Raw genomic sequence first — 26660 nt, 5'->3', positions numbered from 1 at the left:
CAGTAGCTAGTTAGAAAGTATAACCAAAGAGATTCTATTTACCATAGCAACAAAGAAAAATATCCAGGAATAATAAGCCTTATAAGAAATTGTGAAAACCGTATGGGCATTAGGGAAGTGGGGGAAGCATTAAAACTACTGAAGGACTGAGAACATTTTAATAAATAAATTTTTGATAGGAAGAGTCAATGTAGTTAAAAATCTACTTTCCCAATATTGCTTTCTAAGTTCAGTAAGTTCCCAATCAGAACATCAATAACTTTGATATTTCAGAGAGAGATACTAAGTAACATGATACTAAAATTCAGGGTGTAGGGAACATGCAGAAACAAACAACTTTTTGAAAGAGTAGTAATTGAATTTTCCCTTCCAAATGTTAAATCCCTTGATCCGGGTACAGAAGTAGACAGATCAGTGAACAGGAAAGATTTCATGTGCATATGCGAGTACATATAGATAGTATAGGATCTGGTTTAGTAAAGGAGAAATGAATGGTTTATTCTGTAAATAATGTTGGATAGCTTACTTCAAACAGCTGAAGGATTTAAACAAAAATGTGCCCACTGTTTACACATTATGTATATATATTCAACTGGTACAACTCACTGAGTTTAAATGAAGCTACCATTAGCATATAATCTCTTCCTTGCTTAAAGTTTCCAATGAAAATTCCTAAGGGATTGCATTTTTTTGATGGAGGTCTGGAAAAAAACTATAGTTGAGTTAACTGATCTATAAAGTAAATATCTGCTTTGTAAAGCATGACTCATGTATGGAAGATGGTAACATTTCTAAGAATGTTTATTTTAATAGTTTCCAGTATGTTTAAGAAGTTAACTCTTAACTGTTTCATTCTTTTCAGAGTTTATCATTGTCTCTGAGCATGTTAAAAGCCTCAGTGGGAAAGAGAAAAAATGAAAATAGTTGTAAAAATGTAACTTGAGGGGAAGATAAATAGGAAAGCTCTCTTTTTTAGTGCTACTTCAGACCTAATTGAAATTACTATCCCAACATTTGTTATTTTATTTCTAGGAAGAGGTAATGGTTCTGGAGAGAATCTTACTACAAACCATAAAGTTTGATTTACAAGTAGAACATCCATACCAATTCCTACTCAAGTATGCAAAACAACTCAAAGGTAAGGGCACAGAATTATTTAGAGTTTCCATTTTGAAATCAAGTCTTTATAATTTGATGACACTCAGATTATGCTTCTCACGAAGCAAGTAGGGAAGTTTGTTGCGTGGTGTACGCAGACATTGCTTATGCAGACAATTCTATATTATAGCCGTGAATACTATTTCCTTTTATGTGTAAACAGACTCTGTCATCCAGTTGCCGAGTGATAGAAGGCAGAGAAATGAGTCAGAATTTTTTAAATAGCTAAAGAAAGCCAGCCTTGGAGCCAAGTCTCCCATGAATGGTGGCTCAGCACAGGTAGAGTGGAAGGAGACTGTAGGTGGGACTTGTACCCGCTGGGTGGTGCTAAGTGTACCGTGGGCTTTAAATAAATACCTGCTGCTGCCGTGCATGATTTTTTTCTTTCTTTCATCTATTCTAATCTACCTTCTTTTCTCATTTCCAGGTGATAAAAACAAAATTCAAAAGTTGGTTCAAATGGCATGGACATTTGTAAATGACAGGTACACATGTTCAAATGTTGATTTCATTGTATATTATGGGTCATTTAACCCAATCAAGGAAACTGACTTGCCCCAACTTGAAGAGCCAGCTAAGGGCTGAGCTGGAGCTAAAGTCCAGGTCTTCTGCTTCCCAGCAGAGTCATGGCATGCATATAAGAGGCTAAAATCTTATCACCTGTTTCAAACATAAGTCCAAAACCACACACCTGAGAATTTTGACAACAAAATACTTAGAACCCCTTTGGTTCTGCCCAAATATGCTTCCTTATAATGGTTTTAGAGTCTTTATGTTCTTAGAGCCCAGGGACCTATAAGGTGCCATGTGGGGAACAGAATGCCTGTGAGTAGGTTTGTCATCATTTGAGGAGACATGTCCATTGCTAGGATTTCAACAGTTTAAAGAACATAAGCCATTTTCATTTGTATTTTATGACTGATTTTTGAATGTGCTAAAATTCTGATTTTTTAAGGAACAAATTAATAAACTATGGTAAAAGTATCTTATTTTGATAACTTTTAGAAGATGTAAAACTTGCTTTTTTATCTCTAATGCTTTATTTGATCTTGTTTAAGGAAGATTACTTAAGCAAACTGACATTTACATATGTCATCTTATCTCCAATCATCGGATGATCATAAACATGTGCTCATCCAAGTCACCTCTTTTTCTTGTTGAATAGTCTCTGCACGACCTTGTCACTGCAGTGGGAACCAGAGATCATAGCAGTAGCAGTGATGTATCTCGCAGGACGTTTGTGCAAATTCGAAATACAGGAATGGACTTCCAAACCCATGTACAGGAGGTGGTGGGAGCAGTTTGTACAGGACGTCCCCGTGGACGTTTTGGAAGGTACTGGGCACACTGAGCTCTTGTTCTTCTCCATGAACCTTGAATCCCAAGAACAGGTCTCCCCACCTAGGCCCATACACGCTGTTAATTCATTTCTCTGACGGTGATGTTCTCTCCAGCCCAGCACTCAGTTTCAGTGAGCTAAGTACACACACCAGTGCCGTGAGCAGAGAGTTTGGGCAGGTTGCAGATACGATCCTCACTTACTGATTCTTGTAATGGAATCATACCTGAAAGTGGAGTGGGCTGGGTTTTCCCTAGGTAAAATTTGACTTAAAATGCGTCGATTTGTCATAAATGTGATTGTTGCCTGTTGTTTAGATATCTGCCACCAAATCCTGGATCTCTACTCACAAGGAAAACAACAGATGCCTCACCACACACCCCATCAGCTGCAGCAGCCCCCATCTCTGCAGCCGACACCACAAGTGCCACCAGTGCCACCATCACTGCCGCCTCCAGGCTCTGACCCGCCCCCACCACCGCAGAAGGACACTCAGCAGTCAGCCCCGCCGCCACCAGCCCCACCGCCCCGGAAGCCCTCCCCCCAGCCCAGTCCTCCCCGACCAGCCAAACGAGCTGTGGTGAGTGGGCTGGCACACAGGCCCTGCCATTTCTGAGGCATCGCCGGGACGCTGACAGCGAGGGTGGCATGTCTGGCTCCCCATTGTCGCATCCATGTGTGGAGCCTGAAGACTAGTGTCCTCGCCTGCAGGGCCCTGAAGCCCATGAGGGCATCATCTCCGCGTCTGCACCCCAGCTGCTGAGTGGGTGTCCAGTCCTCTGGCTCCGTCGTCTTTGGTGCTTTGAGTGACACAGAGAATGGGTAAAAGTTTCTCCCAGCGGCAGCACCCCAGCCAGTGGAGGAAGCCCTTGGTGGTACACAGCTGGCTCCCAAAGGCAGGCAGCAGCGTAAACTTCCATCAGCAGAGTCCACTCTTGGCTTCAGGGCAGTGTGTCAGAGGGCCTGAGATAGCATTGCTCAGAACGCACTGTTCAGAAAAGTTAGTGATTCTGTTTGGAAAGGAAAAGGGGAAGAGGAAGGAAGCAGAAATGATGGTCTGTTACATGCCAGGTTCACCCTGCAACTTGACGAAGTTAATTTTTGTCTGAGGCCGTGTTCTGTGCGCTGATCCTCCTAGTGCCTGGGTAAATCGGTTTTCCTTACTGCCCCCAGGGTCTTGGTTAACAATTGGTATTTTCTGTTGTAACAGGTTGTTTCTCCCAAGGAAGAGAAAGCAGCAGGTAATATCCTGTTCTCATGTTTTATTTCTTCAGTTTATGTTTATTAATCAAAAACTTAAATTCTTGGTCAAAATTCTTGCCTTTCAAATGTAGATTGGCCTCAAAATTTAACCTCACAGCCCATCAAAAACCACGCTGCCTGCTCTCAGAAAAAGTAGATTGTCTCCTCTGTCCCGACTGTGTATTTTTAGACTGTAGTCTGACAAAAATCATCAAAAAATTTCATGGCAACAAAAATGTATGCAGTAACATATATAAACATGTAGCTCTGATGTAAGAGAACTGTCACCATTCTAAAAATGCTTCTTTGGAGAGGTTAGTTCCGCCCACCAGAGCAGAGAGAGTGCAGGGCCCCAGGCACCCCCACACTCCCGCCCCGCAGCCGCGTGCTGGGGAGGGGGGGCGGCACGGCGCACAGCGGGGACTGGGCCCTGCTGCTGAGGGGGCCAGACCTTTCAACACTGTTTTTGTTTTGTTTTTTGTTTTTTGTGGAGCCTAAGCTAAAGTTGGGTAATTTGTTTCTATATTGGAAATAAAGCATGAGGAAGATCTGGAAGATGACAGAGCAGGAAATTGGAAGTGTTTCGTGTCTTGTTCCTCAGCCCTGATGCACTGAACTCTTTGAAGGCACAGACCGTCTTTACACATTTCCGTTTCTGTTGCTTTGGTTCCAGAATAGGAACTCAGTGAATTGTTTATTGAACTATGGTGAGATCTTTAAGTTATGAAAAACCTCCATTCTTAGCAGGATCTTTCAGGAAATGATGAGTTGAGTATAGGTGAACTCTTTTTTAGCCGCAAACAGGCAGTGTGAGACATGGAGAGTGGGCTGTGCTCCTTGCCACGTGGACTTGCAGGCGAGCTGCACTGACTCCTGCACTGACTCCTGCGTCTGTAAGGGAGGCAGGCATGAGCCAGTGGTGACCTTGGAGGGCTTGCCTTTGGGTGGCCACCTCTGAGGGGGGCGGAGCCTTTAGGCTGAAGGACACAAGAGAGCAAAGGACTTGGAAATAGAGAGAGGAGTCTGGAGTGTGAAAAGCTGAAAGGGAGTAGCTTTTGATAGGGCTGAAAGTGTGAAACCAACTGATGGGGGCCTCCTGGGGGAATATTAGTCTTACATAAACAGTGGGATTCATCAGCGATTTTTGAGCAGAATGGCAAAGTCTGAGCTCATTTTAGAGTTTCCTGGCAGCAGTAATAGGACAAATGGTGCAGAACCAGGCTTGGGTATCTGACAGACTGGGCAAAGGCCAAGTCAGAATGGGATCTTGGGGCCAGAAAGGGAGGGAGGCTGCAGACCCAGCCTCCAGGTAGGGTCTCCAGCACACAGCCGCAAGTGGCAGGCCACCGGGAGCCTGAAACACGCCAGCTCAAATTACCATGTGCCCCCGATGCGGAAGCCACACAGGGTTTCCGAGAGTTAGTAAGAAACAAGAATGTAAAAAATATTACTAATAAATTTTTATGTTAATTACACATTGAAATCAAATTTTTAATATATCACATTAAATATTAAAATTTCACCTCTTTTTAACATGGCCACTAGGAAATTTAAAATTATGTGAATTCTACGTGTCTCTCCTTAGACTTATGTTGAGGAGCACTGGTAGCGACGGTGTGGGCTGGCTGGCTGTGGAGGGGTGGCTGGAGGTGGCGTCCGAGGGCAGCACAATGCGCATGACGGGGCTGTGTGCCTGGCAGTGTCTGCCAGGCCTCTGGCTGGACCTACAAGTCAGGACCAGGGCTGCGGAGGAGGAGGAAGCTAGAGGTGTAGATCTGCAGTCCACACACCTATATTCTGAGGAAGAGGATAGGGAGAGATGTCCCTGGACCTTGAATTCAGCCTGTGCTTGGAACAGAGGAAGCCAAGAAAGTGGTCAGCAGTGCCAGAGTAGAATCCGATCAGAGCAACGCACAAGCCAGATGAAGTGAGCTTCGGGAGGAAAAGGCCAAAAAACACAGAAAGCAGAGTGTTGATCGTGTGCACATCTGCCTTTATGAGCAAAGGGGTTGGACTTGGGGCCTGCCTTGGCGACTTGACGTTGTCCCTGTGGTGGCTGTTCATGTGTAGCTGCCCAGACCCTGAGGGTGGGCTCTTTCCTCTGCCCCAAGTGGTCCCAACTGCTTCTATGAAAGCTCACCAGCCCCCAGTCTCTGCTGGGGCCAGTCAGTGTGCCTCTGATGCACTGCCAACTGGGAGCAAATACATGTGAGAGAGAAAATAAAATGTGCTGAGTAAGAATAAAAATGTGGGGCTTCTCCTGTGAGCTCTCGGGCCTTTCTGTGTGTTCCGTGTGCCAGCAAGCACTCCGATAGGGGACCCTTGGTAACTGAGAAGGTGCTCGTTGGGAGGGCTTGTCTTAATGCCGGCAACTGGATCGATGTGGAAAATGGGCTGACTCTAAGAGAAGCTGGGGGTTGCTTTCTGGAGGGTGCTAGGAAGGTGTTTGATTTGTTCCCTTGAAAGGACCATATAGTGCTTTAGCTGAGGGCTTCCTCCTGCCCCCTAAAGCCTTGGTCATGCTGCTCTTTTTCCCCTAAAGAAATTCCTAAACAGTGTATTTGTCTTTCTTTTGCCCTCTGACATGTTTATTCACGTGAAGGGTTATGAGTGGCTTTTTAATCTGTTTTTCTTTTTAGAACCACCACCACCTAAAATTCCCAAAATTGAGACCACTCACCCTCCATTACCTCCAGCCCACCCACCTGCAGGTAAGTGTGAAAGCCGCTTGGGAATGCCAGCTTGCCTCTCCTCGTTAAAGGACAGACTTGGGGAGGCCTGGGGGAAAGTTTGTAGAAGGGAGACTATAGGGAAATATAAAAAGGTAATGGCCACGGATCTTACAAAATTGTTTTGTTTTGTTTTTACAAACATTTTGAGGATGTTGTAAATTCTAAGTATATCTTGAATATCCTCTCACCTCTCACATATAGAAATGCTGAACAACCCAGGATAAATGAAGCTAGAGTCAGTTTTAGGAAAACAAAGCCCAGCCAGTGTAAGATCATGTACCCAGTCCCAGGCAGTATCGCTGTGGATCTCAGACTTGAGCCTCTCACATCTGTTTCCTCTTGGCAGGATATCTTCTCAGTACATTTTGAAGAACAAGTAATTATTCATACAGTCACATGGAGAACAAATTTAAGAGTTCTCAACAGGTACACAGTGAACTGGGAAGCTTCCTTGACATCATTACAAATAAAGAATAGTCATAAGGAATGTATCATTCTTCACCTGTGGCAGCATTTTGAAAGACAAAGCATCAAACTGGAGAAGGCAGGAGTTGTGTTTTCTGCAGGGTGGTGCATATTCCAGAGACTTCTCTGAACCCCTGCCAGCACCTCCTGCTTCAGGGGGCTGCACTAACGCTGGTTGCTGCCTATAGCAAGCTAATATGTACTGCTAATTCAATTTCTTCTGCTTATAGTCAGTCCCGGTAGTTGATAAGCTTTGAGAAAACAGGCATCATTTTCTACTCTGGGACAAAGCCCACAGTTCCCAGTTCAGCATGAAGCTTGCTTAAAAAGACACATGCAGTTGGTCCTTGGAATTTAGGGAGCATCTCCTCAGGAACTGTGATTCCCAGCGCCTGGGCGGGGAAGCCCAGGACAGGCGCAAGCGGCACACAGCAGAGGCCAAGGCCAGTGCTGGCCTGGCATGAAGAGCTCCGACTGGGGCAGTGGGGGTGCGACCCAGGCCTGGCAGCCCTGGTGCCTGAAGCACGAGGTGCCCAGTCACTCTTTTGTAGTTGTTTATGGCAGATGGGGGAGGGCAGGAGGGCTTGGAGGAGGAGGAGCAGGAGGCTGTGGTGTTGGGGGGGAACGGAGGTAGAGCCGCCGTTCCTGAGAGCCAAGAAGGGAGGAGGCGCGTAGGGCACCAGGCGTGTTTCAGCGGGTGGGCGGCTGCTGGTGGTCAGATGTCAGCAGCACATGCTGGCTGGGAGCTGGGGTCCCAGCCTGAGTGCGCTGCTGACCTGAGGAGGCAGCAGACTTGCATGTTATAGGAGGTGATCTCTTCACGTTGGAAGAGCACGTGTGGACTCAGGTGGCCATGGGGTGACACACAGGAGGGACTCAGGGGGATGGGCACTTTTCTGCACTGGCCTTGGGCTCATACTTTGTGTCCTCTAGTCAGCTTCTAGAACCAAAGGGTCTGGCCCTGCCCAGGGCCCAGGCCGATTCTCCATGGGTGTGTCTGGCCTTCTGACTGGGTGAGTACAGGCAGGCCCAGGGACATGTCTGTTGCTGAAAGATGTCCTGGCCAACCTGAAATTCTGCTGTCACTTTGGTGAGAACAGTAAGGGAACAGACACCGCAGGCCATTGGCTGACAGAGCAGTGTGGGCGTGGCTGTGTCCCAGCGCACCGGCCTCGCCGTGCCACCTTGAGCACAGTCGGGCCTGTGCGGAGCTCCAGGGGCACCTGGGACAGTGCTGGGGACTGGAAACCACTGCATGGCCTGTGGCCCCTTTGTTGTGTTCTCTGCAACTGGAGGTTTTGCTTCTTTGACTTCTGGGCTGCCTTGGGAAGAGATGTTCTTGGTGATCGGCCCCCCCGGGGGGTATGCAGTGTTGTTCCCTCGGAGTCTGACCACGGATGAGCAGGGGGTTAGTTGCAGGGGAAAACGTGAGGCGAGGCCCAGGAAGAGGTGGGTGGGCAGGCAGCGCTCGGGGTGCGGGGCATAGTGGGGGACCGCGACGCCTCGGGCGCTGTGCAAGCGTGCAGTGGGGCTGCATCTTGTCCCAGAATTGCTACTTTGGTGACTGCTTTGGGACCACCAGAGTTTGTCCATTATGTTTTTTTATATTAAGGTATCATTGATATGCACTCTTATGAAGGTTTCATATGAGCAACTAGTCTGTCCATTCCCTTCTAAATGCCCCCGACTCGTTTGACCAGCTCCCAGGCTGTGGGCTAGGTGCGGTGCTGCAGACGGCAGCACAGCATGTCCCTGCCACAAGGTTTCTGGAGGAGACACAGGCAGAGGGGCCCCAAACGTGTCTGCAGGTGTTCATACCGGGATGAGGAGGCTGGGTCCCCAGGGCAGCAGGGGCTCCATGCTTGCATGCAGGCTCTGCCAATAGCTGGTGTGAGGACAGAGCGAGGGGACCCAGGACAGCAAGGGGTGGGATGGAGGCCCGTGTAACAAGGAACAAGCTGATGGCATCAGGACATGAGCACAAATCGCAAAGGTAACAGCTACTTGCTGCTCTCTGTGAAAGTGGCACTTGAGAAGCAACAGCCTGCTGGTGCTGTCCCAGGGTCCAGGCATCCGGGGGTGGCCTGTGGAGCCGCCCGGGGCTGGCCAGTGACTTATCTCTCCTCTGCAGACCGGAAGCCCCCCCTCGCGGCTGCCTTAAGTGAGGCTGAGCCACCGGGCCCTGTGGATGCCAGTGAGCTGCCCAAAGTCCAGATTCCTCCTCCGGCCCACCCAGCCCCTGTGCACCAGCCACCACCATTGCCGCACCGGCCACCACCGCCCCCACCTTCCAGCTACATGACCGGGATGTCCACCACCAGCTCCTACATGTCCGGAGAGGGCTACCAGAGCCTGCAGTCCATGATGAAGACCGAGGGCCCATCCTACGGCGCCATGCCCCCAGCCTACGGCCCGCCAGCCCACCTGCCCTACCACCCACACGTGTACCCCCCCAACCCTCCCCCCCCACCGGTGCCCCCTCCTCCAGCCTCCTTCCCCCCACCTGCTATTCCTCCCCCAACTCCAGGCTACCCCCCACCCCCACCCACCTACAACCCTAACTTCCCACCCCCACCCCCGCGCCTGCCCCCCACCCACGCAGTCCCACCTCACCCTCCTCCAGGCCTGGGCCTGCCACCAGCTAGCTACCCGCCCCCAGCTGTCCCCCCCGGAGGACAGCCCCCCGTGCCCCCACCCATTCCCCCACCCGGCATGCCTCCAGTTGGGGGGCTAGGGCGGGCAGCCTGGATGAGATAGCCTGATGCCTTTTTATCCCTTTGTTTTTTTTTAACAAATGTTTTTCTAATAAACTTGAAGAGGAGTTCAAGGGGGTAAACAGCAGGTTACCTGTGTAATACTAGAGTTTTACAGTGTGGGAGGAAGCGGACGGGACCACGAGATGAAATCCGGTGGTCCTCCGACGTGTGGAGCAGGGAGACGGCGGCTTTTGGTGGAGCCTGGGCGCCAGCCGTGCCTGACTGGCCCCGTTTCAGCTGGTGTCACCGGAGCCCTGCACCCGGCTGCTTTACGCTGGTGAGGATGTTAACCAGCCATATTGGCTCAGCAAAGAGCTTCGGTCAGGAGTGAATTTCCTTCTAGAGATCAGTGCCTATTTTTCCTGGAAACTCAAGTTTTCAATATTTCAGTTCCATCTGAAGTTAAGCTGTTGTCATCACTTTAATTCTGTGATGTCCTCTCCCGTGACACCCAGTAAATCAGGTGAACCTCTTTTTTTATTAAGGAGATATTTACGTCTTTTGTATTAAAGTTACTTTGAAGGGGTTGCCTTGGATGGCTTTTTGCTTGTTCCTCCAGGGAGAAGGGGAGAAATGTACCGAGAACGTAAAGTATGTTTACACGGATTTGCAAATTCCTGTACAGAGATATATTTTTTAAGTGTGACTGTAACAGCATACTGTGAATTCCACCTTGGTTACAAACAAGACTCCTTCAGTCAGTTATTCAAATAAAATCATTCTGAAAGTACCCCTGTTTGCTACTGGTGGAAGGAAGGTGGGGCCTCAGGTCGTAAGCAGTCCCCGGTTTGAAGTCTGGAACAGAGTGGGCTCTGGCCCCACGGCCGAGGAGCGGGCAGCGGGGAGAGTCTGCCAGGGCACTGCCCTCCAGGCCAGACTCCACACGCTGCGCCTGCGCTGCCTTGCTGGGAGGAGCCAGTCTGGAACTGCCAAACGTACCTGCGTGAGCACAGGTTCCCAGGTTAGACAGGGACTTACTTGGGTGTGAAATCCTTTCTGTTTCTGGCCTGTGACTATAGACAGAGGCCATGGGAATCACAGTTAGTGGTCCATACCATCTACCCTGGGGCGGGACTGGCTGTCCAGGGGAGGGGGCTGCTCACGGCCGAACCCCCATCTGAGGGCCTCCCAGGGACTCCAACCCTATGCCCAGCAACCCCACAGCCCAAGACAGACAAGCACCATGCACCTGCCACGAGGCTTGCAGAGAGCCTTTATTTATCTAGTGCAAAGTATACACTATCACAATTTTCTCTTTGCTCCTTTTACTAAAATAGTTCAAATCAGTGTTTTTACCACGCTATCAAAAAGTTCTATTTTTTCCTCTCCCCAAATCAATGTGGTTCAATCGCAGGTAGAAACGGCCCAGGAGTCCACAGCTCCCAGCTCTTCCCGGGGCTGGGGAGGGGACTGGCCCCGTTTTCCCAGCATCCTGGTCTACAGCTGCCAGCTGGGGACAGGAACCAGACGTTCCAGCCCATTCCAGAAAGCAGCACAAGTATTACCCCCTCCCCCATTATGAAAATATACACCTCTACCGCTCTGCAGTCATGCATTTAGTTTCTTTAAAAAAAAAAAAATTCAGTAGTATGTTGTTTCCTCTCAAGTTTTCAAGAAAAAAACAATGAAAGGTCACTTCTTTCAAACACTGATGTGTAGCTAATAACTTTTGGATAAAAATGTGCCACCCTAAAAAATGTGCTCAGTAGATTCCGATTCCAGGATGAGCTTGGCCACCTGGTGTGAGGCTGGAAGGGTGACATCATCACAGTGGGAACTGAAGCCACAGAACAGGTGCCACACTGGGCTTCAATAGAGTCAGAGTATTTGAAACGGAAAGGGGCCCTCATGTAAGGACACCAAGTTCAGTAACACCCTCAACCCCACCATGAGTTTTAGAGCTAAGGCTCCAGAAGGTTGGAGTCACCCAGTGTCACCCCATGCGTGCTCCGTTAGTGGCAGAGCTGGGACCCGTGCTGAGCTGGCCCTGACTGCCCCTGTACTGAGGCCCTCTGACCCTCCCCAGCCTGCCCACTGTGCCCCCCTCATGGAGTCAAGCAGAGGCGCTGCTGGTTTTTAACAGCTTATTACATTAGGTGACTGTCAGAGGTGCAGTTGTGTCCTAGAAAGCCACCCGCATGCAGTGCTGGCCCGGACACAGCAGGGGCGGGAAGGAGAGAGACCTCTGTACCTGGCTGCTGCTGCGTCCACAGCAGGCGGGCAGCTCCTTCTGGCAGAAAACGCCCCACCTATGCTCTGATGCCACTGCAGCATGAGACAGGGCGCTTCCCCCGGAGAGGAAGGTCCCTCGGAGGCTATTCTTCCCTGGGTGTGTTTGCAGGAGAGCTGCACACACCAGGAGCCTTTACTTATTGCTTATTTTCAGTGGTGGCCAAAACAACTGCATCCAAGTGTGACAAATGGGCTCCCAGATGTGGCTCCCACCCGAAATGGACCCATACGCACCTTGGGGCTGCTCTGTGAATCTTTGGATTCCCAGACCCAGAAAGAGTGTCTGTCCCCCCCAGCTCACTGGCCACTTGAGCAGGAATCACCCAGTGCCACAACCAAAGATGTTCCCCAGCTCCCACGCACACCTGCAGTGACGGAGCTCACCACCTGACCTGCGGCGAGCTCCTTCCTGAAAGAGCCCAGAGTTCCCTGTAACACCCAGGGCAAGAGGGACACACCTGTCACTACTGGAAGCCCCACTTAGCACTTCCCTGGGCACAACAGGCCACCAGCCTTTCCCCTGAGAGTAAGACCCAAGGGTGACAGTGGCAAACAGGTGGAGACGCTGCTCAGAGTCCCTGCTGGGGATCAGAGCAGGACTTAACTTTACGTCCCCTGCCTGTCCACATCCCTCACGTGGGCCTGGACGGGGCCTGCCCCAAGGGAAGATGGCCGGGATCCTTCAAGCCACAGGAAGCCCTGAGTCCCGCTGCGAGTGCAGGGCGTTGGCTGGCGGGCGAGGACCTGGACCGACTCGTAGACACCAGGGCTGGTCACAGAATTCACAGTGGCCTGTCCCGCCTTCCAGCGTCTGGGAGCTCATGTGCCACAGGTCATTTACCCCTCTGGGCCTCATTTCCTCACAGATTCAGAGATTTATATATCGCACTTTACAGTTTGTACATGGCCATTTACACCAAAGGTTTCATTTGATCCCCAGGCCCCTGCAAGGAGGGCCTTGCACCACCCATTCTACAGCGGAGGGCACAGACCGGGAGAGGGGAGGCTACAGTCCCCCGCTGGAGGGAGGGAGGCGGCGGGCCTCAGCTCGGGCCCAAGCTCCGCCCGGCCCACCCGCCAGCAGCCTCTCCAGCAGGTGGACACCCCCCCCCCCCCGCAGCTCGCGGCCATACAGGCACAAGCCGACCAAGCCGACGGCCTCGCACGGGGGGCGTAGCCGGAAACCCGGGACCTCACCTTCCCACCGGGGGCCTAGAGAGGCTGAGCGGCTTGCTGAAGGTCACCCAGCAAGTGGAAGCCAGAGCCAGGGAGGCCAGGCTCCCCCAGGGAGGGCAGAACTCGCCACCTGCAGCACACACAGCTCTGTCCCCAGGGCCCAGGAGGGGGCCAGGCTTGGGGCTCCACAGCTGAGCAGAGGCCAGCCCGGACACACTCCCACAGCCCTCCTACTTCCTGGCCCATCGGGTGAACCACACAGAGATGCCTCAGGCACCAGGCACGAGGGACCCGAAAAGACAGGGCACAACCTGGCATGGGGCGGGGGACACAGCAGAGAATGTGTTTTGAGGTGAGGGTGTGAACTAAAAACAAGCAGCAGCCTGCGGCAGGGAGCTGGACAAGTGGGGCAGAGGATGGGCCTCGGAAGCCTCCAGCCAGCCTTGGGCATAAGTTTCCTCGTCCCTGACTTGGGACCCAGCGCTCGGTGAGCCAGCATCCAGGCCACAGCAGGTGGGTGAGAAGTGGTGCCCCGAAGTCAGGTCCAGCTGCCAGTTGCCTCTCTCCCACGAGGGTGGCCGCCAGGGGTAGAGGGCTTGATGAGGTACCCTTCCTTAAGGCTGGGCTCGGCCTGGATGGTTCCTGGGCTGGCCTCTCAGAGCAGCCTTCAGCCTCCAACCAAGGAGCCCAGAGCCCAGCCCGGCAGCAGTAAGGAGGCCGTCCAGGCCGCTGCACGGCAAAGAACGGTGGCAGCCACTCTCGCAGATTGCTGGTGTGTGCGAGGCAGGAGATGGAGGCCCGGCTGTCCATGTGCTGGACCCACGGCAGCCAGGCAACGGTGGGCAGCGGCCTATATACAGTTCACCACAGGAAAACAAGGTGACTCAGCTCGAGGGCCTGCCGACTCCCCCTCGGGCCCAGCAGGACCAGCCCGTGTCCACAGGGCCCCAGGCAGGGCCAGTCCGTGTCCACAGAGCAACAGCCCTACAAAGGCCCCTTGAACTGGTTCCCAGACAGGTGCTGCCGGATGGAGGGCTTGGAGCTGGCGGCATCTCCCAGTTTCCTCCAGACCACCTGCGGGAGGGGTGAGATGTGAGTGGGGAGCCGCCTGAGCCTGCCTGCTGGCCTGCGCACACCTCCTCACTGCTCTGCAAAGTCACCCACATCCCCAGAGCCAAGCGGCCGGGAGGAGAAACTGAGGCCCTGGGAGGCCCAGACAGGTCTTTGCATGTCCACCCTCATGGCTGTGCCTGCCGTCCTAAGTAGGCCACCACTGGGGAGCAGACTTGGTCTCGCAGCGGTTCAGGGGGTCCCACGGACCCAGAAGCAGCCTAGAAGGGGGTTCAGAACACCCCACCCCACATGAGGCCTGGGGTTCAGCCCCATGAACCTCCCCTCCCTGCCGGCTCCTCTAAGAGCCCAGATACAACCCGTGCCAGCCAGCCAATCATGGAGGAGGCTCTCCCGGGCAGACCCAGAGTAGCCCAGCTACCAAACACAAAGCCCTGCAGGTGCTCGAGCCCCGGCGTAAGTGCCACCTGAAGGTCGGCAGCCACCAGAGGCCCCAGACACCCAGGGAATGCGGGGCTCCTGGGATGGGCGGACCTGCAGAATCAGGCACCCTCTTCTCTGGGTGGGGCAGGGGGATAAGAGCGGGTCGGGGTTCCACCCTCCCACACAGGGAAGGCACGGCCACGGTGGCAGCGCTGGGCCCAGGACACCCCTAACTGCGCCCAGCCCAGGAGGCGCCTCACGTTGCACATCTCACGGACGATGGCCTTCTCCTTCTCGCTGAGGTCCTCCTCACAGCTGTCCTGAAGCTGCCGGTCCAGGTTCTCGTGCACCTCCAGGACCTGCGGGGACAGTCCCGGGGCCGGGCAGCGGCGGCCAGATGGGCACAGCCATCTTAGACAGGGGCTCCCTCCAACTTGCGACTAACAGGCACAGGACCGGAGGCTGGAGCCAGCTCCCACACGTGGGCCATGTGTACACACACAGCTGCATATGCGTGTGTGTGTGCCACATCCCAGCTACTGCCCCAGGTGCAAGGTATGCCTCCCCACCCGCACACCCACCCTGGGGGCGGTGCACTGTGGCCATGCACACACAGGTGAAGGGATGCAGGGATGTGCTCCAGGTGCAGGTGCTGAGCTGCCCCAGGAGAAACCAGCGCTTCCTGGTACCTGCGTCTGGAGGCCCCAAGCAGGGAGGAGGGGCTGAGCCTGGAGGCCTAAGCCCGAGGCCTGCCGCAGTCCTGCCCCAACTCTCTGCCCAGGGGGAGTGCTTGCCCCCCTCCCCCACCTCAGTTTCCCCAGTCACGGGGGTGACACGTGGTTCACACACTTGCTACCACCCCCCAGCTCCTATGAACCACTCCCCCAAAGTGTTCCAGGCAACCCCCCACAGAGCAGAAAGCCCCCATCCTGCTGCTCAGATGCCCCTGGACTCAGAAGAGAATGTGGGGTCAAGGTCCCATGGTCCCACCAGGGATCCAGGGGCTCCCGAGGGAGTGAAAATGGGGTGAGGGTGGGCAGGGCTAGCCCCTCACCTTCATCGCATGCACAACAGCCTCTGGCTTCTGTCCTGCAGAGCTGTAGCCAGCAGAGACCGGCGAGGAAAGCTCAGCCCCGGGGCAGGACGGGCCCTGCGGGAAGGAATCACACGCCTTGCCCCAAATGGCTCCCAGGTGGCGGCCGCAGGCGCGAGCAGCAGCTGAGAGAGGACCACGGGAGCTCTGGCTGGGGGAGCTGGAGCCGGGCCGATGAGGGCGAGGACGTGGGGTGGGGGGCGACCGGGCCTCGGTTGGACGGCAGCACCCAGATACACCCCCAGCACCCTGCGGGCTCCTCACACAGCCCATGTGGAAGGTCACACAGGTCACCGGTGCAGCTCAGAGAGGACAGAGACTCAAACAGCTCACCTACCCAAGCTCAGGGGCCTGACTCCACAGACCTTCCCACCAGCCAGCCAGGATGTGAGTTCAAGCCGACCCCACCCACAGGGCACCCCTGCTTCCTGGTCCTGCCCCCAGCCCCCGGTCCTGTCCAGGCACCTGGGGGAAGCCCCCTCATTCAGCAAGCACTCTTATTGGAAACCAGGTGCCCAACTCCCACACCAGCCTGTGGGAGCCGGGCTGAGGCAAGGCAGGGCTCCAGCCTCCCAGCACCCTGCCCCCCTGTGTGCCCAGGGCCCCCCAGCATCTCCTCTGGGGTTCTTGGCCCAGGTGGCCATGAGAGCAGGGCTTCTGCCTCGGGCTACAGGGGGTCGCTGGGCCCAGGCCCCCGTGGAACAAGCTCAGCGACAAGGCCCCAGGGAAGGAGCCGCAGGCCCAGCAGGAGCCACGAGGTGGGGAGACACCGGGAGTGGGCCTGGGGAACCAACAAGCACCAGACACTAGAGAGAAGACGCCAGCACCCGGCAAGCTCCTGTGCAAGGGAAGCTGGGTCCCCTGCTCATCCTTCCCTCCCCTGAGCCTCGGCCCCCTGCTCAGGCAGTGGGTCCACACGACTCCTCCAGTGCCCAGGCGGCTCACTGAGCTCCACGGATGGGGCCACAGCCCTGTCCACGCTGTGCAGAGACCGACCCTCAGGGCCTGGGACCTTCTGCTGCGGGCCGACCCCTCCGCACTCCCCTCAACTGCCCACCAACCTGGATCTGCTTCCAGGCCTTGCGGGCTCCACCAGGCAGGGAAGCGGGGCTTGGGCGAGGCTCTACCGGCCGTGACTCGAGGCAGGGCCGGACCCATTCAGGGCCTTGATTTCCTTGTCAGGACAAGAGAAAGGCTCCTGGTCCCCGGGTGTGTACAGTGCGCTGGGATGCTGCCCAGCAGCTGTTTCCCTAGCTCCTGCCCATGCCGCCTTGCCTCTGGTGCCCGGGCCATATTTGTCATATGGGAGAACCCCAGAAGGAGAGAGGTGGATGGAAGGCGGGCCACCTGAGCCGGAGGGCTGCACTCCTCCGACTGGCCAGCAGGGGGAGACAGCCACACACGTGCCTGACCCTTGGCACCTCAGGCGCTACAACCCACTGGAACCTCAAAACCACTGTGCTGAGTGAAAGCAGCCAGCCACAGAGGACGGCATATTACGTTCCATCCACAGGAAATGTCCAGGATAGACAAGTCTACAGAGGCAGAAAGTGTGTTAGTTGCCAGGGACTGGGGTAGGAGGAGCAGGAAGGAAATGCTAAGGGGGACAGAGTTTCTTTTGGGGCTGATGAAAATGCGCTATTGTGATAATTGCACAAATCTGAGAATATACTAAAAAAAACCCACTGAATTCTGTGCTTAAAAATAAAGTCAATTGTCAAAAAAAACAGCGGGGTAGCCAGCCTCCCCGAGGGCCCTTGAGCCTCCTCTCCACCGACAGCTCCCTCCCTGGGCCCTGAGTCCGGGGTCCAGTGGGGTCCCTGCACCCTGCCCCCCAGCCACATGGGCCAGTGACCCAAATCGGGGAGAAGCTGGGGGTCCCCGAGCGAGCGGACAGGACACTCGGCAGGTGGTGCAGGCGGGCAGGGGTGGGGGAATGGGGAGGGAGGGGGTGAGGAGGCTGGGACAGCCAGCCCGGCAGGGGTGTCCTCTCTCCACAGGGCCACGGGCTTCACCTTGGGACCCGCTGACACATGGCCTCTCTGCTCACCATCCCTGGGACCTGCATGTGACCTCATGGAAGATGTGCCCAGGTACTGAAGAGCCGGGGCCCAGAAGCCTCAGGGCACAGAGGGTCCCCCCATACAAGCCTTCGCGTGCTAGACATGGGCTCCCCAGGACCAAGGAAGGGCGCCGCGCCCTGTGTACACCCCAAGAGGCCTGACCTCTGAGCCTCGGCAGCCTCAGTGGCTCTCCATCCTCTCCACCAACCCCAGGGACCTGCCCCCCAAGCCCTGGAGGAGCCCCAGCTGGCCTCTGGCCTCCAAGCCCAAGGCAACCTGGTGCCAACACTAACTAGCCAGTGACCCCGGCAACCCACCCACCCTTTGGGCAATCCCCTCCTGTCCAAAGTGGGGTGACAGCCCCTCACATGCACCATGCTCTGCAGGGTCAAAGGAGGTGAGGCTACAGAGCCCCTCCCATGGCCCCCTCGAGGGAACCTTCCAGAACACTGATGGGCAACGCGGAGGCCTGGGGCTCAGCCGGGGGAGTTCTCTCCAGAGAGACTGGGGAGTGAGCCCACGGACCAGGCTGCACCATGCTTCACAGTTTGCAGACCACTGGGAAGGCTTCGGTGCCCCACGCTCTGTAACCATGGCATGTTCAAGTCCCACAGAGGAGCAGAATGAACAGCAGGGACAGATGAGGACAGGAGCATGAAGGACTGAGGTGCCAACTTGCCAGGGCACCACCCAGCTTTACAGAGCCTTCATCAGGAAGCATGGGGAGCCTCGTTCAGCCACAGGCTCCTGGATGAATGTCTGGACTATGTGCCTCAGCAGCCACAGTCCTGGAGCGGGTGTGAGGGCCTCCGCAGAGACAGAGCGCTCGGCCAGCAGCCTGCAGCAGTTACCAGCCTGCTTCTGCCCGCACCGAACCCAGCGGGGCTCTGCTGAGAACCCTGAGGCCACCCCTGCTGGCCAGGTGGAGGGAAGGCCACCCCCCTCCTCCTGTTGGCCACCTCCTGCTGGCCAGGAGCCCAGGGTGGAAGTCCAGGCACGCGTGCCCACCTTGCAGAGTGGCCTCAGGCCGGCCCAGTTCCTCATCCGTTCCATGTGGACAGTCGGGGTCCCTGCCTCGCTGTGGGGCCTACAGGCATGGAGAGCCCCCTGCCCAGCACTGCTCCCAACAGACACTCAACAAACTCGGCTGTTCTTACATCACCTACAGAGCATGCGGGCAAGTGCTCCTTGGGTGGTGGGCTTTAGCACACTCACAGATTGCTGTAATCACCGCATTTCCATCATGCCCAGAAGAAACGCCATACCCGTTAGCCACCGCCCGGACCCGGCCCCTGCGACCACTACGTGCTTTGTGCCCCTAGGCACAGGCTGTCACACAGGGACGACAGGTGCATGCACCCACAGGGCGCAGTCCTGAGCTGGCCATCCACATCCCAGGGCGCTGGCCCCACACCGCCCCCTCCCTTCTCCAGCAGGGCAGGCAGTAGCCCGGGACAGTCGGGGAGGCCCCGCTGATACCTGAGGCACACAGCCACAAACTGAGCTCCTCCCCATCCTCAGTACAAGTCTAGGGCAGCAACCCGCACACACACCCCACATTCCCACCCGGAGCTCCAGCGCCTGCCGGGCTTCCTCCCACAGTGGGGAGTGACACCGGCTGCAGAGCCACACAGCAGCATAATGGCCAGGCCTAGGCAGCTGCTCTGTGTCCTCCAGGCTGCCCCAAGCTGCCACAGTGTCACCCGAGCTAGGCCTCCACCTCTACCCAGACCCTGGGCCCCTACAGGGCTCCAAGGGTCAGGGAGCCCAGGCCCTTCCTGGGAAGGGGGAGGCCAGGGCCAGAGTGAGGGGAATGAGGAAGGCCAAGCCTTGACCCACTGCCCTCCCTGACCTGGAAGCAGCTTGGGCAGAGGCCGAGGACCCCGATGCTGGCTCAGCCACAGACCACCCACGGGCCCCCGCAGGCCGCTGGCGGTTCTGACTGAGCCTTGCCCCTCCGCTGGCATGTGGACAGGGAATTCCAGAGGCACTGGGTCCACATGCGAACAGTGAGCTCCGAAAGGAGGAGCTCTTACGTTCTGCAGGGCATCCTGGTAGGAGGGAGGCAGGCTCGCCAGCTGGGACTCTGAGTGGTATGGAGAGAAACCTTTCCGCAGCGTCCGGTACTCTCCAGGGCCCGCCAGCTGCAGAGGAGAGACAGGAGAGAGGTTAGATGCGAGGCGCTGGGCAGAGGGGGCACAAGGACTTGGGCTGCCCACCGGACCAGACACCCCTGCCATGGCCTCCGCGTGGCTGATGCACCTGCATGCAGCCCTGCGGTGTCCGTCCTCACAGCATCATCCACAGCCCTTCACACCCATCCCCCCATGCGATATCACTGCCACATCGCTGCCACGGGACCAGGGGCTTTGTTTTGCTCCACGACATATGCTTTATAAGCGTCTGTTGAGTGGCTGAATCAAACAGCTGAGTGAATGTGTGTGTAACCTCCCCACCCCTGACCTGGTTCTTCTGCTCCAGTGTCCAGCACTGGGGGGCCTCGCCCCAGGCCTGCGGCACACTGTGCCCTCTCCAGCCCCGAGGGCCCACATGCATGGGAAGTCCTCCCGCCTCCAGCAGGTGCTGGAGCTCCCCCCAGAGTGGGCCTGTCAGGGTGCTCAGCTCAGGCCGCCTGTTAGCCTCCACATAAGACAAGAGCCCCCAAATGTGGACACTGGGTCTCAGTCCCCTGTGTCCACAGAGAACAGGACAGGCTGGGCTCCTAACGGCGCCCAGTGCATGCTTGGGGCTGGGGGCCAAAGGAGTTCACAGGTGAATGAATGAATGATCGAACAAATGAACAAATGAACAGACACATACGTAGCCTTTGGTGGCTTCCCTTGGGGCAAAGCAAACACCACAGAGGCTGGGGGCCAGGAGCCAGCGTAGGAAAGGACCCATGGGTCACAGTCGGCCCAACACAAGCCGCTGGGCCAGCTGAACAGAAGCAGGCCTTTCGGGGCTCTGTCACTGAGACCTGGGGCGGATTTCTGGCCCAAACACCTTTTTCTACTTCAAAGGAACAGGGGGAATGCGGTTGGCAGATAAAATGCAGTAGAATGTCCCATCAATCAGCAGGCTGTTGAGTAATGCAAGCAAACAAACCTCGGAGCGGAGGTGGCCAGGACAGGGTGATGGTGCCAAGGCCAGGCCTGGGGCTTCCTCCTGCAGCTCGCCCGCGGGCAGCCCAGAGAGATCTGCACAAACCCCCTGCCGGCCAGGCACTGGGCCCAGGCCCCCATTCCCAGCAGGGTCTCCAGCCCCACTGACTCCCTGGGGTTTTCTCTCCAGCCCCATCAGACCCAGGTCAAACCCCCCGGGTCTCAACGGGGTGCTCGGGTGGTGCACAGCAGTGCCTGGTAAGCGTCTGTGGGATAAGGTAGAAGGAGGCACCCCAGGAGTGCCAGAGGGGACACTGCACAGAGTGGCACAGGCAGGCCATGATTAAAGGCTCCCCCAGGGGCCTGCTGGTACTATTCCTGCAGTTGTGGCCTCCGGGAGGACATGAGTGACAGTAAAGGTCCCCAAGGGGCACAGAGGGGAGAGAAGTGCAGACCCACCCTCCATGATGGCTCCAAAGTGTGGCAGCGTATCACCAGGGAGACCCTGGACATGGCCCTCAGTCTTTGACCGCTACCCCGAGTCATGGCCATGCCTGGGTTCACAGGAGGCATTAGAGCCCAAGGTACAGTGCTCCTGACCCAGCCAGGGGTCCAATCACGCTGAGCCTTGGAACCACCAAGCACCAAAAAGAGAAAGAGGCCACAGCCCCTGCCCCGCCCCGTCGCCCAGCACTCACTCACCCCCCACCATGGCTGGGCCCCCTCATCAGGGGACCCATGCCTCCCTAGCCCGCCTCCTCGGAGGGGGGACAGTCGTCACCCCCAGCTCCACTCAAAGGCAAAAATCCCAAACCAAGTTATTTTCCTGGCCAATCTCTGCAACAGTTACAAAACCTTCTCCAGTGCACCAAACACACAGAACATGCACACCTGTTGCACAGAGCACCGACCTGGCCCTGACACGCTTCTGCAGGAACCACCCCACCTGCCTTGCAGACTGGTGAGAAGAAGGGACCAGGTGTCAGAGCTACCTGGCCCAACACACACAGTGACATTTACTTGGCCAGGGATCTGAGCCACCGCTCCCCTGCCAGTCCCTGAGACCAGGACAGCTGGGCGCTGAGTGTCCTTCGCTGCATGCCATCTAGATCCTGTTCTGGGCTGTCCCCTCCTCCACGGCTCCTCTGGCCCTGGACCAAATGGCTTCAGCAACACACACGCCATCACTGAAAACACTGGTTTGTCTTGTCTCCTCCCTCCCTCCAGATAATTTCCTTGGGAGGAGCTGTGTGTACAAGGGGTGGGGAGTTTTTTAATTAGCAGCATGCAATTCCCACCCCTGCTTTCGGTGATCACCTATAAATACTTGCACATCCACAGAATTTTATTAGCAAGCCACAAAGCTGGCAGGAGAAATGCACAATCTCTCATTAGGGGCAACGTGGCTAATGATGCATTGAAATCAGGAACCACAATTGCACTTAAATCCAAATTAAAAATCCTGGTATTCACCCACAGGTGTCCTGGAAGAATGAAATCCCAGGGTTTTTATTGCTGAGGGGAAGTGGAGCTGAAATGGCCTTCTAGTGTGGCTGGGTTTGCACCTGGCAGGTAAGGAAGGTTCGGGAGAAATGGGCACAATGCCGTTCACCGGGAGAGAGTGCCTGCCCCGCCGCCTGCGGTCTCCCCACCGTGGGTCCTTCAGAACTCCGGGAGCAAGTTGCTGACTCCCAGAGCAGGTGGTCCCCGAACCCTTAGAAGGGAAGGAAGCAAGCGTCTGCTGCAAACCGAGCCCTGCCCCTTCCACCCCATCCTGTCCCCTAACAGGGGCAGCTCAAGAGGAAGGCAGTGCCGAACACCTGAAGTGGGGACCGCAGGGCGGGTACTCATGGGTAAGCACTGACCAGGGCGTCCCCAGTGGCAGCCTGCCCCAGGCAACTGCTGACCGCCGACTCAGGGCCCAGGCCGATCCATATGCAGTGACCAGCGACAAGACCCCTGTGAGGGCATCACCCCAAGGGACCTTCCGCCTGCTGGCCCTCTCGGTGCAGGGAGGGGTGGTGTCTCCAGCACGCAGAAGGGGTTCCAACCCCCAGGGGCAGAGGCTAGCACTGGGTGCCCTGGGACCCCTCCTTCCTCCAGGACCCGGACCCACTCCCCACTCGGGCCAGCTGGGAGCCACCACTGACTCATGCAGCCTGGGCAGACCCCTCCTCCCACTTTGCACCAAAGGGCTCTTGCTGCAAAGTGGGGGTACACTGACTAGCCTGCTGCCCTCGCAAGTTGGGCAAATCCATTGAGAGATGGGTGGGAAGGGCCCGCGTGCAGCAGCCCGGGAGAGCCTGTTGCTATTGCTCCGTAAAGCTGGGGATTAATGCCAGCTCAGAGAGAGGGCAGATCCTGGAAAGAAACCCCAAGGTAGGACCAGGGCACCTGGGCAATGGGCAGTGCCCAGGAAGGGGCGGGAGGGTACTGGGAGGAACCCAGAGAAGACAGGGCACCACACGGCACTCAAAGCAGCCCCCACCCCAGACACCACGGCAAACGAGTCCCAGCAGGCAGCGCTACCTGAAGCCAGTTTCCCGGGTGGCCACAGAGCCGGGGCAGCTGCAAGGGGAGAGGGTAGCATCACCCAGCACACCCCAGACATGACCCTCACCTCTGCCACCCCTCCCCTGGACACCCGTTAGCCCAAAGCCACCGGGCTCAGCTGGTCCGCAGTGGGTCCAAGGGCAGGGATGGGGGATCCCCACAGTGCCTTACAGGAGCCCCCCAGTTTTCGAAACCCCAGCTTCAGCAAGGACAGAGCACCTGCCGCACGGGGCAGGAGGGCCTGCCCAAGGCTCCCACAGGCAGCAGCCCTTCTGAGGGGCCGGGCGCTGCGCTGGCCTGGAGGGGCCCCCAGATCCAAGCCAGCTGCGAGGGGCCGCTCCCACAGATGGCCGCGGCTCGCCCAGGGAGTCGGAGCACGGCAAGCGCTTCTTGCTCTTCTGTACAGCAGGCTCCGGGCACACATTCATTTATCCGCCCAGCAGGAGAGTTAGATAAGGGAAGGCCAGAGCAGAGGCCGGAGCAGCCGTGACAGCCACCCACAGCCCAGCCCAGCCCAGCCAGGCTCGGAGAACCCACAGGAAAAATGGTAGTGCGCACGGGGGCTCACGATGAATCACAGCACGGAAGCAGCTGTGTTGATGAGATTTTAAAGCTCACATGAGAAGGAAAATACGAACTGCAGTACAGTAATTTAGTCTGTGAACGCTCTGGCACGTTTTTAATTAAAGCTATTTTGGAGTTAAATAGAGGCCATGGGGGCAGGGGACGGGCCAGTGGGCGTGGGAATCTGTAGACACTCTCTGCCCTCCCGCCCAAACCCAAATCATGCCCTTAAGACAGAATAATGTTGTTCTCTCCTGCTTTTCGCCAAAAGGCAGATTTCCCACTTTGCACAGGGCTGGAGGCTTCTGAGCAACTTGATTTCAATGAAAGACTGAAGTGCCAGAATCACAGTTTCACAAGCTGAAGCCTAGGCGGCCGAGACCAGAATCCCTCCACGGCAGCATTCTTCAAGACTCCCAAGGACGGTTACCCATCACTTGATTACCTCCAGAGATGATATGCTCTCTATCTTATGAAACAGCTCGCCCTTGGGCAAGCAGACCTTCCTTATTCTGGGCAAGAACCAGCCTCCCCTCTTGGCCGAGAACTCGGGTGAGGGCAGCCACGGGCTCCCCACAATGCAGCCACCCAGCCCAGTTGTGCTGAGCAGTGGAGACACAGGTATGACCACTCGGAGCCTGCAGCCCGTCCTCGAGTAGCTGACAGTCCAGCAGAGGTGTGGGCCAGGCTCCCCAAGGCAGCATCATGACACCCTATCAGCCAGTGAGGGCAGCCCGTGGGGCTGACAGCTCACAGCAAGTGCCACGTCCCCTGGGGTGGCCGGGGAAGGCTGTTGGCAGGAGGCTGTGCCTGGGCTGGGAGCCCCTGACTTGCAGGAAGCCAGGAGGAAGAAGGCTAAGTCAACCCCACCTTCCCTGGCCCCCCTTAGAAGGAGGCCAGTACTCTCAGTGTGGGCCCTGCCCACAGGGCTGTCCCCACCTGCACTGTCCCCTAGCAGACCCCTTGTGCTCATGAGTCCTGAGCGCTGAGACAAGGAGGTAGTCAGATGAGGGTGCGAGCAGGACTGGATGGATTGGTCCCTGAGGGCAGGTTTCAACCCGGTCAGCCCTGCACGCCCAGGACCATGCACACAGCAGGTCACCAATTTCACACTAAGAAGGTACGCAGACTGGTACCCTCTCAGCCACCCCAGGAATCCAAAGGCAAATGGGGGTGTTAACTGCCACCAGGAAGCCTTGAGTGCCCAGGAGGGCCCTTCTCCAACTCAGAAAAACCATGTTCCTCTACGACTAACAGAACCCACCCGCCCTCAGGGCCAAACTCTGGTGACAGCAGGTGGCAGGAGCTGTAGGAGCCCATCTGGAACCCACCAGCCCCTGGGTGCCTTCTGGCTGCAGGCTGAGGGTCAGTCCTTCTGCTGCCGCAAGAGGACAAGGACCTGCGATGCCCCAGGGGGCCAAGTCCCTAGCACCAGATGCTGCCCCTTCTTGGGGTACTGGGTGGGGCCCTGATACTTGCCCACTGGGAGGCCCTAGACAAGCCCCCTGCACACCGGCAGAGTCCCCACTGAGGAAGAGACAAGGGCCAGGTCCTGGGTGCCCCCTCCCCCGCCGACACACACAGGCCCACTCGGCGACCATCCTGCTTCACAAGACTGCTGAGGAGAAAGACAAGTTCTGCTAGAGAAATATGGCACTTGGCACATCTCCAGCATGGTCTCTGAGTTCCCAGCCATGACCCCTTACCAGCACTAAGCTGGGCACAGGCACAGTCTTCCCCCAAATCCCAACCTGAACGCCTGCAGCCAGCAAGCCTGGGTCCCAGTGCAGGTCGCACAACCCCCCTGATTGCCCAGATGGAGACAGACCCTCACTGCTGCAGCCCCCAGGCCGACTGCTTGGAACTGAGGTGCATTTCCCTAGAGGGACAATGTGGTCCAGGACAGGAGGAGACCCTCCCATCCCTGTGCAGAAGCAACCACAAGCGGTGTCCCACTTGGACAGCAGAATAACACTGCGAACAGCATCCCGAATTCGGGGCTTGAGCACCCACCCCGCTGCTCTGAGGGAACAGCAAGACAGCCGCACTGCAGCACCCACAAGGCCGCCGGACCCAGTGGCCCAAGGCTTTGGCCACCAGACGTGGTCCTGGCGTCACCCCACAGTGCAGTGGCTGGGGTGAATGACACCCTGCCCTGTTCTCTGGGTGGGCACCTGCTCCAAAGCAGAAGCCCCCCAGCCCTAACGCTTCCCCCACCACCCCGGTTTCCTGGTGTCGTTTCTGCAGTCTGCTCCTTAGCAACCACGACCAGCCCGGGTCAGGACCCCTTGGAAGGTTTGGGTCTAAGGAGACCCAGCCACAGGCAGCAGAGACCCCCAGCCCATCCCTGGGCTCGCCAGCCCTGAGGTGGCACATGTCTTATGGCCATGCCCTTCTGCAGTAAGGGACCTTAAGCCGACATACAAAGTCACAAAACCAGCCTTGTAATGCAATGCCTGGCTGCACACCTGAGCATGGGTGTGGTGGAGTGGGGGGGAACCTGACCGTGGACCGTGCTCCCCGAGTCCTGCAGGGCTGTGGGGAGTGTTCACTCTGCGTGGGCAGGGCCGGGGCGTATGAGGACAGTGGGGCTGCGTGTGGTCAGGGTCGTCAGCCTCCCAGCAGCCACCCAGTGGGCAGAAGGGTGCTGCGGGCTTCCTGAGCAGGGCAGTGGCACCAAGCCCACTGGTCA

At 56.4% G+C, this 26660-nt stretch overlaps 2 protein-coding genes across 13 annotated transcripts in view; one reads left to right on the top strand and one right to left on the bottom strand.

The window, feature by feature from the left end:
• Positions 1-10422, top strand: part of CCNK (cyclin K) — a 29977-nt gene extending 19555 nt beyond the window's left edge. For all 11 annotated transcript variants that reach the window (XM_073241873.1, XM_073241877.1, XM_073241876.1 and 8 more), the window contains 7 exons: positions 1033-1138; positions 1586-1643; positions 2324-2493; positions 2815-3077; positions 3708-3738; positions 6379-6450; positions 9068-10422. In XM_073241873.1, coding sequence (XP_073097974.1) covers positions 1033-1138; positions 1586-1643; positions 2324-2493; positions 2815-3077; positions 3708-3738; positions 6379-6450; positions 9068-9693 — 1326 coding nt within the window. In that variant the 3' untranslated portion in view covers positions 9694-10422. The remainder of the gene's footprint in view (positions 1-1032; positions 1139-1585; positions 1644-2323; positions 2494-2814; positions 3078-3707; positions 3739-6378; positions 6451-9067) is intronic.
• Positions 10423-10878: 456 nt separating this feature from the next.
• The window catches only part of CCDC85C (coiled-coil domain containing 85C), a 72476-nt gene continuing 56694 nt past the window's right edge, over positions 10879-26660 (bottom strand). The window contains exons 3-7 of one of the 2 annotated variants that reach the window (XM_073241880.1): positions 19787-19894; positions 15649-15744; positions 15176-15289; positions 14855-14953; positions 10879-14174 (exon numbers count right to left, since the gene is read on the bottom strand). In XM_073241880.1, the coding sequence (XP_073097981.1) occupies positions 14085-14174; positions 14855-14953; positions 15176-15289; positions 15649-15744; positions 19787-19894 (507 nt within the window). In that variant the 3' untranslated portion in view covers positions 10879-14084. The remainder of the gene's footprint in view (positions 14175-14854; positions 14954-15175; positions 15290-15648; positions 15745-19786; positions 19895-26660) is intronic. The other variant, XM_036991640.2, reaches the window with a different exon arrangement.

This window comes from Manis javanica, chromosome 8, assembly GCF_040802235.1.
Source record: "Manis javanica isolate MJ-LG chromosome 8, MJ_LKY, whole genome shotgun sequence".
NCBI lineage: Eukaryota > Metazoa > Chordata > Mammalia > Pholidota > Manidae > Manis > Manis javanica.
This window is presented reverse-complemented; position numbering and strand designations above follow the sequence as displayed.